We start from the raw sequence: 15,465 nt of genomic DNA, 5'->3' as shown, positions 1-15,465 counted from the left end.
CTGGATGTTTGACCTTCACTGTAAAGATTGATGTAGAGTCTGTGCAGCATTGGATGCTAGAAGGCTGTTCTCAGACTCCCGAAAGTGGAAAGTTTTCATTATACCTCACCTAAATTCTGAGTTTAAGGCGTTTACCTGGCAGCATTTGTGACATCAGAACTAGTTTGGAAGTCGGTCCTGGTCCAGCAGGAAACTTTAGGAAACTGTGATGCAGAAACTTGAAGCCTGAACTGAAGATGGTCTTTCAGAGATGCTGGAGTGATTGTGTATGCAGCATTTAAAATGAAAAAATGTTTGTTCATGTATTCTGTATTTCTGTATGAGAGAAGGTGAAGATCTAATTTTCTATAAGTATTCCTAACAATGTCATTAACCTTTTCTTATTACTCCAAACAGAGTATCTTATGTCCTCCAATGTGCCCGGGGTGGGGAATGTTTACATTTTCTCAATGATGGGGTCAGCAGTAAGTTTATGCTGTCATTGGGCAAAAACACAGCAAAAATGATTCAGCATGTTGTGACACAAGAAGTCAGAAAGGAAATGATACTTCTGAACCTCCGATTGGCTTCACTTTCTGGCTTAAGAAAATCTAGGCCGTAACGGGAGAACTTGGCCAAACTCGGGTCATTTCAGATGGAGAGCTTCGTTCCAGTTGGCCGTTCTACAAATGCTGATGCGTCTGCATCTCCCTTCAGACGGCGGAAAGTCTGATTTAATGGCGGAAAATTCTACAGGAAAGGTGTTATTTCAGAATCGGCAAAAACTGCATAAACTAAAGGCAACCAAAAAAATAATAAAAAAAAGATTTTCACAATAAATGCAAAAACCACGTAGATATCGGTGAAGCATATTCATAGAAGTGGAGTCATACCCAGTTACTACTATATTCCAAGCTTACTGTTTTTCTCCTGGACAGCTAAGTTGCTAACTTCATTTTCCTGTAATATCTAAATGTGTTGTAGTAGTTCATGAGGTACAAGTAGTTTTACCATTAAAGCTGTTAAAAGAAGCAAATATTTTAGTCTTCTGCTAACTAAAGGCTCACGGTTGCAATGTGGCTCATTTAATTTCATGTTTATGTTAACATTTACAATTAAGCTTGTTTTTTGTGCACATATGAAGCACATGCATATGGGGCTGTATTTCCAAATTGTGGTGTTTTTTTTTTTGCCTTTTCCAGATGTCTGCTTACCCCAGCTTTAAAACTAACGATTAAGCAAATAGTATTTGTGATTATGGGTACAGTAGGTCTTCAGAAAGTTAATACAAGTCGATGCCATGTCCCCTGAAGTGATGTGGTGTGTGTTTGTGGCACTTATGTGAGTACCTGATTCAGATAGTAGTAAGTCTCAGCTTCCTGCAGATACAGCGAGCGCTTCTCATTAGGAGGAAGACCTGCCAACATCTCGTAGAAGATGTGGTAGTTTCTCTCCGATTTGGCCTGCGAATGAACACACACACGAACAAGTCACTCACATATTCACACAAACTGAAAATGCTCGTTAACTTTGAACTGTGGTTGTGGAATTTTTGTTTACAGAGTAATGGATATCGTATCTGAGGGACATAAATGGATGAATGGATTGACTGATGGGTGAAAGCGACTCTGTTGGGCAAAGACATGGACGTGTTGAACACTTCTCGCGCTGTCTGCTACAATCTCCTCTTTCTCACTATGACTCAGGTGTAAGGAGACTCCACCTGACCTGCTGTGTGCATGTGTGTCCCTGTGTGTTCTTGGGTTTTTCACCTGAAAGACAATGCGGGACTTCTCCAACAGGTACTGAGACGTTATGGCACCGCTGATTACACCCCTGGGACATGTCACACAGGCAGACACACACACACACACACACACACACGTAACAACCACACACACACACACACACACACAGTCAGACTGTGTTAAGTAACAAGTCATGCATGTGTAATGCGTTTGGATCTTCTTTGTCACAGTTCTAATGGAAGATCAACTACTTATCTAACTGTGCTAGTGGGACATGTTCGCATATTCTCCACTAAGCCCAATGTTTCAGCATGTGTGTGTGTGTGTGTGTATGTGTGTGTTAAGCTAACCTACTGGCTGTTTGTTGGCGATAAAAGGAGCTCATGTTCATCTAACAAACTACAGCAGACCTCCACTCTTAATGTAGACAAATGCCGTTGCAAGATTTCCGTGAAAAAGTTAAGTCCATGACATATGGTACCTGTAGCAACACGTTGTCATAGCAGCAACCAACTGAATTCACCAGAACCAGAAATATTGACTATGATCATTTTCTTATCTCTACAAAAAAATTTTACAAATATTGAACGAGTTACAGAGTAATAAGTATGTCGGAATTTAGGTTGAACAGAAGATGACTTTCAAACATCACGTTACCAAACTGGTGACAGAATAAAATTGAACTGTTAATAGGAATAAATTGTGTTTCCCTCTGCATTGCAGAAGGATACTGATTGAGACAACGTTGCTATTCATTCTAGATTATGGTGACATTTTATACACACCTGTGACTCTTCAGTCTTTGGACACTGTTTATCACTCTGCATTAACATTTATTGTTGGTGATAATTGTGAGCCGTATGCTAAGGTTGGGTGGCTCTGCTTTCTCTGTAAGGTGGGACAGACACTGGGATTTATTCATTTATGAGGGCTTTCCTGTTTTTTACGCCCTTACATTACTTCGCTGCTGTCTTTTGATGTGGATCCTTGTCAAACAAATGATTGGATTGCGTTGCAGGTGCTGAACTGAACTTGGAAAATATTGTTTTACTAACTGTGCACCTACAATCTGAAAAACATTCAGAACAAACAAGATGTTGCTTCATTTCCGTTTTTTTATTTCATGTTATCTTACATTCAACGGCTCTGCTATTTTCCTGGATGTGTTTTGTCATACATCTGTATTGATCTATTTGTGCCTCATGGTTTTATTCATTTATTCATTTACGAATTTGCCATTTTAATATTTTCATTGCCAGTTTTTCTCTTATTTGTGTGCCAACGTCCTCTGTTTATTTATATCTTTGTTTAGCTATATTGTAAGACCTTTACACCAAAGTAGGCCCAAGTTCAAATAAAGGCTGAATTCCAGTCTGGTGTCAAGGGTTTAAAGAAAGGAAATCACTTTGTTTACTTTTGAGGTGTTTTCTTGAAAACTGCGAGTATTGTGTGGCTGAATCCATCCTTTAAAGATCACTTAAATTCACTGCATTAAAAGCCCCTCCAAATTGAAACCACTGATGATTTTGAGTTCTTTGCTACATTGTTAGAAGTTGTCTCTACTCACCCGTCCATGAAGATCTGTGTGTATTTGCCAAAGCGTGAAGAGTTGTCATTGCGCACTGTTTTGGCATTCCCAAAAGACTCCAACAGGGGCGTGGCCTCGAGGATCTGACCAATCACCACAGACAGAAATGTTATCATCGCTACCTTTACCAGGAATGGAGGTTGTCATGAGAGCAAAACAAGAGGAGGAACGCTTTACCTCGATCTGAAAGAAAATGGCAGATTTGAAGAAGAAGAAGAAGAAAAGAGAAAATAATGTTAAACTGCAACAACATTAGGTTAAGTGTGTATGCGAGTACATAGAAGCAGATACTGGATAGTTACCTGTTGTGTGACATTGCGTTTGTGATGTATGGCTGTCAGGTAACGCAAGATCAGTTTAGTGGCTTCAGTCTTTCCTGACCCACTTTCTCCACTGGAATAACAAAGACCATTAAAATGAGCCTTTTACTGCACTTATTTTTCTTTAGTGCTTGTAAAGGAGATAAATGTAGAATCTGGGCAGGAAATCAATATGAACATAGGTGTTGTTAAAAAAATAAATAAATAAATCTGAGTGAAAGAACAGCATTTCACTGTTTGAATTATTTGATTTTTAAAGTTTTGTATGAGTACTGCCCCACCAAGGTGACCATAAGGCAGGGTCTGTACTGTAGACAACAGGCTTCACTTTGAGTCTGAAGCTCTTCCCTGAGGCTGGAGATTTAGATTCAAGTTGGGTTCAAGTACAATAGGAGTAAAAAGTTTTCTGTGCAAAAACCCAGCTTAACTTGGGTGAGTAATTTTAGCATTTTTGTGCCCTATGAAGTGCATATACAGGAAACATTTAATATTTTTGTTTATTGTAAAAGCATACTTTTAAAAAACTTTTTCCAGCCAAGTTTCCCATTTAGAACAACAAAATGACTGCATTACAACAGCATTATATACCTGATCACAATGCACTGGTCCTTTTTGGCATCCATCATGGTGGTATATGAGAGATTAGCAATGGCAAATAGATGACTGCAACACAGCAAAACATTTTTTTTAAGGAAACATGATCATCAGTTGTGTGTACATGTCTAGTGTGTGTGTGTGTGTGTGTGAAGAAAGGAAGTGGTGGTGAAATCCATAACCAAACTCTCCCTTGGCAACCAACCAATAGCAGTGTAATTGGAGCCTGTTACTAACACCTGAGAGTGCTGCATTTTACACCTTTGCTTACCACCATATTGTATCTCAGAGCACAGCTTACGACACATGTAGACAGATGTTGTACAACCACGCACAAGCACACACAGTCAGTTAGAGGTTAAAGAGTTATATTAATTTTATTTTATTGATCTACTCTAGCCAGAACTAGAAAGCACTCAGAGACCTCATGGTTCTACTAAAGCTGCATGATTCTCTAAATTTGCTATTTAAATTAGACGAAATCTTTAGAATTTGTTCATCAGCATCTGGCCGCTCCTTTATAAAACACACACAGTAAGATCATTATGAGTTACATATAGCAGATGCGTCCATTAAAGTGTGCTCAGCAGTCTATGAAAAGTGAAAACAGCTTATGTCTTAATGTTTATATCTTCTTCTTATCAACAGATGGACAAACAAACCAGACTGAAAACATTAGTTTCTCGTTGAACGTAAGCGAGGTCAAACCGGTCTCACACACAGACACACACTGCCGGGGCTTACGGAGGGTTGTCACTCAGACCACGACCTTCATACTGGAGCACCATATCTGTGCCGTAAATGTTGAGCAACTTGTATGGGTTCACAGAAACAAGGATGCTGCCAATGTAGGTCTGCGTGAAAGGACAGGACGGAGAGAAAATTAATGGACACAGCTGGCAGTGTCTGTGGCATTTCACGGTATCAGTTATTTAATTTGCATATTAGAAATTAAGCATACGTATACAAGTTCCTGGTCATAGCGTTTCTTCAGGTTCATCAGAACTGTGGTCTCATTCAGCTCGCTGAAATTAAACACAGAGGAAACTGAAGCACATGTACTGAGCACATATTGCCAAACTGGAGCAGCATTCCCACATTCACTTTGACATCCAGTATTAATTACTTTTCAAAGGCAATCAAGATCTTTCTGATTTCTTAAAAGCTGCTGTTGAAGTGACACAAATATCTAATGCAAGTGTTCCCTCGGGTTGTGAAGTGATGATAGTTCGACACAGATCTGCAAGAGTGCCGCATTTTCATAAAATACTCATATTTAACAGACATAATGATAGTGTTTTCTTTCTGAACTCCACCAATTTTTAAAGACTTTCAAAGCCTGCAGGCACACTGGGACACACACAGCAAATTGCTGCTTGAAGAAAGTGCCATGAAATGAACTGTGCTGCTCTGTGCCGGAGCAACAGAACGCTTGTAAGGGTGTGACATGAGTGAATGAGCAGTGAGGCTGTTTGCTAATACTGGATTATGCTTACGGGAGCTGTGTCATGTCCTCCATTCCCTCCGCCCAGCGTTTAACCCTGTGGCCTGTTGTGGGCATGCTTAAGATAGAGTAGATCTGGACACAAACGCATAATGGCATGTAATTACTCCAACACTGTTGAGTAGCATTGCCAAAGCTTGAGGCATATTGTCAACACTTGATGCAGAGCTGTTGTAAAATATGCAGATTCTCTTGTTTGTGAACTCTACAGGAAAATAATTTTGTGGGACATTCAGCTTGTAGGCTTCACAGTTACTGCTCGCATAATTTCTATATTGCACTCCTACCTATTGCAATTTATTGTCCAACAACAGACACAAATTAAAAAATTGAAATTAATAAAAATTGATAAATGCTGCTACATATCAATAAACATTTCATACCTTGTCGTACCAGCTCTGACCTGGCACTGCCTCTCTGTCAGGAGTCCAGTCTGGGTCCTGAGGCTGTCCGTCCACAACTCGAGGTGTAGGTGAATATCCTTCTAACACCCCATCTTCTCTGTACATGGACCACTTAGACAAATTCTGGACCGTCCCATGTGGTAAAACCCTCTCAGCTGCCCAAACATCCTCCCCTCCTTCCCCTCCTCCTCGGGCATTCCTGGCCCAGTGGCCTGAGCGTGGCCCATAAGGGGGAATCACAGCGTAGCGATTGTCCTCGCCCTGCAGTCCTGTTGGCACCGTGTATGAGGCATAACGGAGGTGCTGGTTTTGGACAGCTTCAGACAGGCTCGGGTTGTGGAACCGACGTGTGAGAAGAGACTTAGTAGGCAGCCTGTGAACAATCAAGACTTGTCACAAGATTGCACGATATTGGCAAATTATGATGCCGAAATAGCTCTGTGTAATTTGTCATTGTAATTTAAATAGCAATGCATGCAATCTTGGAACTAAACCTGCATTTTAAATGGAGAACTGGAGACACAATTACTTTTAATACGTCTGAAAAGTACAGGTGCAAGTGTAAACAAAAGCTTGATATGTTTTCTTTACAGCTGAGACAACATCCTTTTCAAAAACACAAAATATTCAAAATGTCCTTATTGCCATAATTCTTATGGTAAAAATAAATGTATTCAGATGCTGCTCACTGTCAGTAACCAAAGACAGAGCTGTTCACGCTCAAACAGAGACTAAATAAAATTAAAAATGTCCACTAGCGCAAATGCAGCATATTCATAACTAACTAACCATTAAACCCAGCAGTGCAGTTTTTATGTTAAAAATTGCACAAAGTAAAACAGCCTTTCTCTCTTTTAGTCAACATGGAGGACACAATTATTTTGTTGAAAAAAAACACAACCCAAAAAACAATTTTAATCAAAAGCGATCAGGGGTTTAATATTTACAGTCAGTGTCAGCGCCACATGGTTGTCAGTCATTAACTTGCAGCGTGTAAGAAGAGAAGCCGCAGGTTGTGGCCGACCTAGAAGGCCGATTAAAACTCAAATTCTAGCTCAACATGTAGTGTGAGTTAACACATTGTACATGTTTAATGAGACTGGCACAGTGCCTGCCCAGGTTTCAAAGCTAACCCTGCTAACACGCTATCGCTGATGACCAACAACTGTTTTGTTGCTGTGAAGTTCAGGGTGAAACTCTCAGTCAAGCGTTTTCATTCCTGGAGCACAAGTATATTAACATAAATACTGTAGATTTCTGACTCTAAGTTTTTGGCTCACAAGCCGTACTGAAATGAGAAGACTTTATACTGAACTGACTGTCGCATACAAGATGGTTCAGGATGAATACAGGTAATTTTACGATACAGTATTTTACTCAACTTTGTGCTTTGAGATGCAGTGGATCGTCTATAGTCCTTTGGAGACAAACAATCTGGTTTTGTTTTTGGGTTTAGTTCTTTTTTTCAGTCGACACTGATAAAACGTTCACGTCTAGCTCGCGGTATGATTTCTTAACAGGTATTCTGTGCAACCCCTGGAAAAGCCTATTAGGTCATTTGTCCCAGTTTCCATTAATAGTGTAGTTTCCTACCTGTAAAGGACACCATGTAAGTCCTCATTCTGCAGCGCAGCGGCAAGGTTGGGAGGGGTGGGTTTAGGCACACCTGTCAGTACAGAGCTGTCTGACAGATGATAGAGACCTGCAGCACGAAGTGCCTGGTTTTGCCTCAAAGCAGCTGCTAGGTTTGGAGATGATGGCTTCTGGCCAGGGATAACCAGGGAACCATCAGGGAGCTGGAATGTTGCACCACGAAGGTTCTCATTCAGAAGAGCCTAGACATGGCAGAAGAAAGACACCAAGTATTTATTCAAGACTATAATCGCTTTATTTCTCTAGAATGTACACTAATGTACTAATATTGCACAGTTTACTTGTGTGTAATTGCTTGAATACTTGACTTTAGACAAAAACGGGGACCCAAATACTAAAAACAGAGCAAATGAAACAAAGACATACTTTGGCAAAGATAAACTGTTGTAATTTTAACAAGTACACACTTTAGATAGGTTGGGGCCAACTGGTTTCCGTGGGTCAATGATGATGGTTCCATCAGGTAGAGTGTAGGACACACCCTTTAGATATGGATTCTGCAGGGCGGCTGCCAGGTTAGGGCTCTTTGGTTTCCTCGGGTCCACGATAATAGTTCCATCTGGGAGGGTGAATGAAGCTCCTTTCAAAGCTGGGTTATTGAGAGCCTAAGGATTACAACAGCTGGTTTCAGTTAAGAATGCCCTGAGATATCATTAAACAAGTGCAATCTAATTAGTCCTTAGCGAATTAAAGCAGCAGTCTAGGTTACTAACTGTGATAAGCAAAATTAAAGCTATGTCAACATGTGGAGACTTTTTTGAATCCCCAGATGTTTGCCCTTGCACACAAGCCCTACTAAATGAGGAGGGGAGAGAGGGAGATAACACACACATAGTTCTGAATCCATAGCTAACCTTAGCGAGGTTTGGTGATACAGGTACATTGGGGTCGTGAACGCCCTCTGGTAGCGTAAAGGAGGCGCCTCGCAGTGCAGAGTTTTGAAGGGCGTTGGACAGGTTTGGAGAGACAGGTTTCCGTGGATCAATGATGATAGTGCCATCCGGCAGGGTGTAAGATGCGCTTTTTAGGTAAGGGTTCTGAAGTGCGGCTGCAAGGTTTGGGGACTTTTGTTTTTTAGGGTCAATCACAATGGTCCCATCGGGGAGAGAGTAGGAGGCTTCACGCAGGAGTGGGTTGTTTAGGGCCTTAGCCAAGTTTGGGGAAATTGGCTGCTGAATGACCAGACATAACAAAGTAAGAAAAATATTCATTAGCTTTACCTAATACATAGTTAACAATGGTACCAGTAGACAGAAGAATGGATGACAGCAATGAAAGGTAAATTCGATTAAAGTAATGGACTGAGTTTTGGGTTACTTGCTGTCTAGGATCTATAATGGTGCCATCAGGAAGAGTATATGTAGCAGACTTGAGGTCCTGGTTCTGAAGAGCTCTGGAAAGGTTGGGAGACATTGGCTTCTGTGGGACGCGAGGGTCCTATGTTGATAGGGGGGGAAAGTCATAATAATATTGCAATAATACAGTTATTTTCGTTGTAGACAAACATAAATGGGAAAGTAATGATGATACACTCTTTTGATACTGACCCTAATAACTGATCCATCTGGCAGGGTATATGAGGCTCCACGGACCTGTTGGTTTTGCAATGCACTGCCAAGCAAAGGAGAGGAACGTGGATCTGTATATGGTGACACCATGGTTCCATCTGGCAACCGGTATGATGCCTGCATTAACTGTGAGTTTCTCAGGGCACTTCCTAACATTGGTGAAGAGGGTGGCGGGGGTCCATATGGGGACCGTCTGAGTTGCATAGGTGTCTGAAAAGATGCTTGGCGAAGGTTTGAGCCCTGCTGAAGAGCACTGTGGAGCTGGGGCCCAGTTGGTGCATAAGGGTTGCGACGTTGCATCATAGGGGATCTTAAAGTTGAGACACTCTGCAAACCAGATCGGTTTTGCAATGCATCGTGGAGCAGTGGTGCTGGGCCAGGCTCAGAGATATAATCATATGGAGTAACAACAGTTGGACCATAGGGTGAACGTAACTGTGGAGTCTGATAAGAAGCCACACCTCTTAGTGCCTGACCATGCCTCATAACCCCAGAGAGCATTGGAGTAGAAGGTACAGATTGGGCATATGGCGACTGAGGTCTCTGAAGTGGAGACACATAGGACGCATCTCTTAGTGCTTGGTTTTGCAAAGCACCAGATAGCATTGGAGAAGAGGGGGGCATAGGCTGTTCATAAGGTGACATTGGCCTTTGTAAAGGGGAAGCATAGGATGCATCTCGTATAGCTCGATTCTGCAGAGCCCCAGACAATGCGGGAGATACAGGGGCCATAGACTGCTCATAAGGGGACACTGGTCTCTGTAGTGAGGGAACATAGGGTGCATCCCTAATTACTTGGTTTTGCATTGCACCAGACAGTGTAGGGGATGAGGGAACATAGTGTTCTACTAATTCAGGAGCCATGTCATCCATGCCTACCATTTGGGCTGCCCTTGGTCCAAGGGTGGAAGAGAAAGAGGCTTGTCGGATAACCTGGTTCTGCAAAGCACCAGAAAGCATGGGAGAAGAGGGAGCAACAAACTGTTGTGACTGCCCAGTGTAAGGGTCAGCGTAGGGATGGACAGCACGCGGCGGCAGGAGGGGAGAGGATTGGCGAGAAAGTCGAGGAGAGAGGCGTGGGGACGCAGGATGTGGCATGTGTTTAAGAGAGAGCTGTGGGGAGGCGGGAGGCATCCTTCTTCGAGACTGCTGGGCCATGAGGGGGCGTCCTCGAGCTATAGGGCGCAGGGGAAGTCGGCCAGATTCTCTTCTCCCCAGGGGAGCACGGTGGACCATGTGAGGTGAGTGGAAAGGAGAGGAGTGAAGGGAGGAATCCACTGTAAGAACAGAAGACCTATTGCTCCTTATCGAAGAGGCACGGAATGGGCGCACATTCTGGGTGGGTGGAGGTACTGGACGCCCTCGGAGACCCATAGGGGAGGGCCTCACAGTGCCTAAAGGAACATTTCCCCCCATCCTAGGCCTGGCCAATGGTGTGGGGTCCCTAAGCAGCCGAGTTGAACGTCGAGAAAGGGTAGGAGATGACGGGGCAGGCCGTGGCCCTGCAGGAGATAAACTACGGCGAGATAGGGAGGGAGAGGGAGATGGTCTTCTGCTGAGTTGTGGAGAGTGAGGGGAAGGTGCACGACCAGGGGAGAAGGAAGGAGAGGGTGACCTATGCATCTTTCTCCCTGCAAAGGGGCTGCGGGCAGGAGTGGGTGATTGTGGGGGACTTTGCCTCCTCATGGAAGCACGGGGTGACAGAGGTGGAGAGCGTTGCCTCATTGATGCTCTCGGTGAGTGTGGAGGACTACGTTGAATCATAGAGGCACGAGGTGAGCGGGCGGGTGAGGGTCCCCGAGCCAATGGAGAAGTTGATCTTTGAGGTTGCATTCTGCGATGAGTGAGTGGGGAGGCCATAGGAGAGGGAGGAGGTGAAATCTGTCTTGACATAACAGAGGGTGGTCTTTGGGCATGAATGAACCCACTCCTCATGGACGGTTGTGGGGAGGGACTGCGTCTGTGAGCAAGCATAGGAGAGGGTATTGGCGAAGCCATTGCAGAAGGATGACGTTGCATCTGTGGGGAGGGCATGATGACAGAACGGCGAGATGGAGTCGGAGAGGGTTGCAGGCGCCGTGCTGGACGGGGGGACATGCTTGCTTGCTTAATGATCATGGCAGTTGGAGTAGGGATTGATGGTGGTCCATAACCCTGCTGCGACATCATCATTGGGTCAGTCATCATCTGCTGCTGAAAAAAACAGAACAATGTTTGATAAATGGAGAGTAGAAAAGGCTAACAAGCTTAAGGATGCAATTATTATCTGCTAGTGACAGTGGATGGAATACTATTGTTATAACTATTTTATCCAACCAACTATTTCTTCCAATGCTGGTTATAAAAAACAGTGTTAGGTTTGAGATAGATTTAACAGCTGACTAGTCAAGCATTTTTTTTTTAACCAACTGCTGAAATTGCAACCCCTCCACTGTCACAAACTGCGTACCGACATTCCTCAAGCCACCTGAAATCATAAGAATGCTCATAATGATAATCCGTTGCACCTGGCTAGCAGTTTGTTCCTGCAGTAAGCTGGATGTCAGTGGTTTTGTGGCAAAATGTAACAGGTATTAGACCTCTACTGTGTTTTCTAACCTTTTCCTTTATAATAAGACAGGCAATATAATAGGTCATAGATACAGTGAATGGTTGGAGAAAAACACAATTAAAAAGTTTAATGTCAGCTGCTGATGGCAAGAATGTAAGTAAGCAAACTTGGAGATCAGGAATATAGCTGTTGAGTTATCACAAATATTCCTACCCAACATTATATCATAGAAATATTTTATTTACTCCAGCACTGCTGTCATTCATTGTCTTGCATTAGAGTTTTAGATTTAATTACTTGACAGCTACCAATGTTGAGCAAGATTTTTTTCTGTTGTTAGCGATACCATGTCTTTCCTCATTGGGTGGGATTTCTTAAAACAAGGAATTACAAGGTGTGTAACTCACTCTAGCTCTGAAGAGTATAGTTACATAGAATCAATGACACAGCTGAGCGAGAATTACCTGTGGTGAAATCAGCTGTGGAGACATCATCTGTTGCTGTGGCATCATCATTTGCTGTGGCATCAACTGCTCTTGAGGTGACATCATTTGCTGTGCCATCATCTGCTCTTGTGGTGACATCATTTGCTGGGCCATCATTTGCTCTTGTGGTGACATCATTTGCTGTGCCATCATCTGCTCTTGGGGTGACATCATTTGCTGGGCCATCATCTGCTCTTGTGGTAACATCATTTGCTGGGGTAACATCTGCTGCTGGGGTAACATCTGTTGCTGTGGTGACATCATTTGTTGCTGGGGGGTCATAATCTGTGATGGCATCATTTGGGGGGACATGCTGTGTTCTTGTAACATCATCTGTTGCTGTGGTGACATTATTTGAGGGGGCATCATCATTGGTTCTTGGGGGGCCAACATAGTTTGCTGTGGGGACATCATCATTTGTTGCTGAGGTGACATCATTTGTTGTTGGGGAGACATCATTTGTTGTTGGGGAGACATCATCATTTGTTGTTGTGGAGACATCATCATTTGTTGTTGTGGTGACATTCCCATTTGCTGCTGGAATGACATCATGTTACCTGGCGCAAAAGGAACCTGGTCTTCATATTGGATTTCTGACATGTCTTCAAATTCTGGATCAGGTGGCAAAGTAGGGGGAGGGGGCAAGGGAACATCTAGGCGCTCTTTTCCAAACAGGCGCACCTGAGGTCTAGGAACTCTGAATGCCATGTCCCCTCCCTGAACTCCACCAGTATCATCCCCATATTGATCCAACTGGCCTGCATACGGGTCCCCATACAGGCCCTGCGGTTGACCTAGTCCTTGCCCTCCCATGCCAAACATCTGCTGGCCTCCTGGTTGGAATCCAACGGTCTGCTGGGAACTGAAGTCTTGGTAAGGCATGCCAACATCACTATAGCTAAATTGATAGTCTGGTGATAATTCCCCTTGCATCCCCATACCTGCTGCATAAGGGTTCTCATAATAACCTGCCTGGCCATTGTCATAGTAACCCATCTGATTATCGTAGTAAACTGCATGACCATTTTCATCATAGTAACCCTGAGCCTGTGGGTCAATAAATCCATCTACCTCTCCTCCATACATATGGTCCTCACCCATTTGTGCATAGTAGTCCAGTCCCTCATCACCATACATTGCCTGTTGTTGCTGGTAACCATAGTAATCATCTTCCTGGTTGTCATAGTAACCTTGGGCAGAGGAGTAAGGGTTATAGTAATCCCCCATACCTTCATCATAAAGACCACCCTCATAATACTCTGCATTTGGATCATAGAGTCCTTCTTCTTCATAGTAACCCAGGTCCTGATAGTCTGCCCCCCCTGCCCCATCATCATAGTAACCAAACTGACCCTGCCTTCCATATACTGCAGCCTCGTCTTCGTAACCACCATAAACATCGTCATGCCCTCCATACCCTTTTTGGTGGCCTGAATGACCATATCCATACATGTCCTCCCCATGCTCATAACCATCGTTATGGTAACCACGGAGGTAACCTCTGGAGCTGGCTTGTCGGCTGTGTGCTCTGCGCCCACCCCAGCCGTGTTGTCCTGAATTTCCTCGCATTTTGGTGGACAGGAAGCGCTTGGTCAGCCAATTAGTTGCTGCAGCAACCTTACCTAGTAATACACTTCTGTTCTTGAAGTCATCAGCAGGCGCATCACCATCCTTTTTTCTAAATAAACCTTTGAAGAAGCCCCCCGTCTTCTCAATCGATTCTTTCCCTCCTCCCAGACGAAGCAGCATATAGGTTGGCCTCTTCCCACCATTTGCTGCTTCCTTCTCTTTGGCCTCCTTCTCCTTTTTCCTCTTTTTGCTGGCCTTAAACCTCATCATGAATCGAGATGTGTTCTTCAGCATGGACTTTCGCCGTTTCTTCTTCGCAAGGCGGTTCTTTCTCTTCCCTAAACCCAAGAACAAACGGGATGTACTTTTCAGCTTCTTCCTGCTGTTTCTGCGCCTCTTGAAGCCAGAAAACTTCATGAACATCCTTGACATGTTCTTAAGACCTTTCTTTGGAATTTCCTTTATTGGAATCTGTGGAGTGTCATCTTTCTTTTTGGCTTTTTTCTTCTTTGCATCAGCATCGGATTTCCCTCCTTTATGATGATCTTTAGATTTCTTTTTGGATTTGCCATAATCCTCTTCATCCTCATCATATTCTTCATCTTCATCTTCTTCATCCTCCTCTGAGTCTTCCCCCCGTCTAGACTTCCCTCCTTTCTTTCCTTTAGCTCCCTTGCCTCCTCGCCCTTTCCCTCTCCTGTCATCCTCTGAGTCTTCCTCATCCTCTTCATCACTAAACTCCTCATCCTCTTCCTCATCACTCAGGAGCTCCTCCTCTTCTTCCTCAGACTCTACTTTCTTACCTTTACCTTTGTCTTTTCCTTTCTTTCCATCATCCTTCCCCTTGGGTGGCTCCTCCTTTCCCTTCTTTCCTCCTTTATCTTCTTTTCCTCCTTTCTTGTCATCCTTTCCACCTTTCTTATCATCTTTTCCACCTTTCTTATCGTCCTTGCTGGCTTTCTTGTCATCTTTTCCTCCCTTCTTGTCATCCTTCCCTTTCTTTTCCTCCTCTTTCTTTTTCTCTGGCTCAGGTTTTCCACCCTTCTTTGCGTCCTTTTTGGTGTCTTTCTTGCCGGGCATTTTGACTAGTGGCTAGGAGCACACCATGCCCTCTCTACAGGACGCAATGTAGTTAACCTTCAAACACACAAACAGAGATATTACATGTACAGCGTTTTGAAGGCCATGCTGGGATTTTATGTGAAACATTAAGAAAATGTGATGTTTTACACAAAAATTAAAAAACTGACCTTTAACGGATATCCTTGTTTAGATATGCCTGCTTGACTTTGTGCCGGTTCTATACGCAGGTTCAGTGTCTGTGTGAGGACACCTGGCCAAAGCAGCTCTACACAGTCCAAATCTGGTCCCCATGAAGGCTCCTGTTCAGACACATAACCAAATGTAAGCAATTCTTTACCCCACTTCCCCCACACACACAGACACATGCATATACACTAACTCACAACTGGTTCACGCTGACATTTTATATCACTGGTCTA

The 15,465-nt window shown here is 43.5% G+C and overlaps 1 protein-coding gene across 1 annotated transcript in view; it reads right to left on the bottom strand.

Moving 5' to 3' along the window:
* Positions 1-15,043, bottom strand: part of myo15ab (myosin XVAb) — a 55,008-nt gene extending 39,965 nt beyond the window's left edge. The window contains exons 1-15 of the mRNA XM_008292456.1: positions 14,767-15,043; positions 12,952-14,301; positions 8,645-8,838; positions 8,198-8,395; positions 7,731-7,972; positions 6,117-6,510; positions 5,726-5,808; positions 5,191-5,254; positions 4,974-5,083; positions 4,224-4,298; positions 3,618-3,708; positions 3,493-3,498; positions 3,295-3,398; positions 1,752-1,815; positions 1,329-1,442 (exon numbers count right to left, since the gene is read on the bottom strand). Of these exons, the coding sequence (XP_008290678.1) occupies positions 1,329-1,442; positions 1,752-1,815; positions 3,295-3,398; positions 3,493-3,498; positions 3,618-3,708; positions 4,224-4,298; positions 4,974-5,083; positions 5,191-5,254; positions 5,726-5,808; positions 6,117-6,510; positions 7,731-7,972; positions 8,198-8,395; positions 8,645-8,838; positions 12,952-14,301; positions 14,767-15,043 (3,366 nt within the window). The remainder of the gene's footprint in view (positions 1-1,328; positions 1,443-1,751; positions 1,816-3,294; positions 3,399-3,492; positions 3,499-3,617; positions 3,709-4,223; positions 4,299-4,973; positions 5,084-5,190; positions 5,255-5,725; positions 5,809-6,116; positions 6,511-7,730; positions 7,973-8,197; positions 8,396-8,644; positions 8,839-12,951; positions 14,302-14,766) is intronic.
* Between the last annotated feature and the right edge of the window lie 422 nt (positions 15,044-15,465).

Source organism: Stegastes partitus, unplaced genomic scaffold (assembly GCF_000690725.1).
Source record: "Stegastes partitus isolate 25-593 unplaced genomic scaffold, Stegastes_partitus-1.0.2 Scaffold811, whole genome shotgun sequence".
NCBI lineage: Eukaryota > Metazoa > Chordata > Actinopteri > Pomacentridae > Stegastes > Stegastes partitus.
The sequence above is the reverse complement of the archived record's forward strand: the minus strand, read 5'-3'. Positions and strand labels throughout refer to the sequence as shown.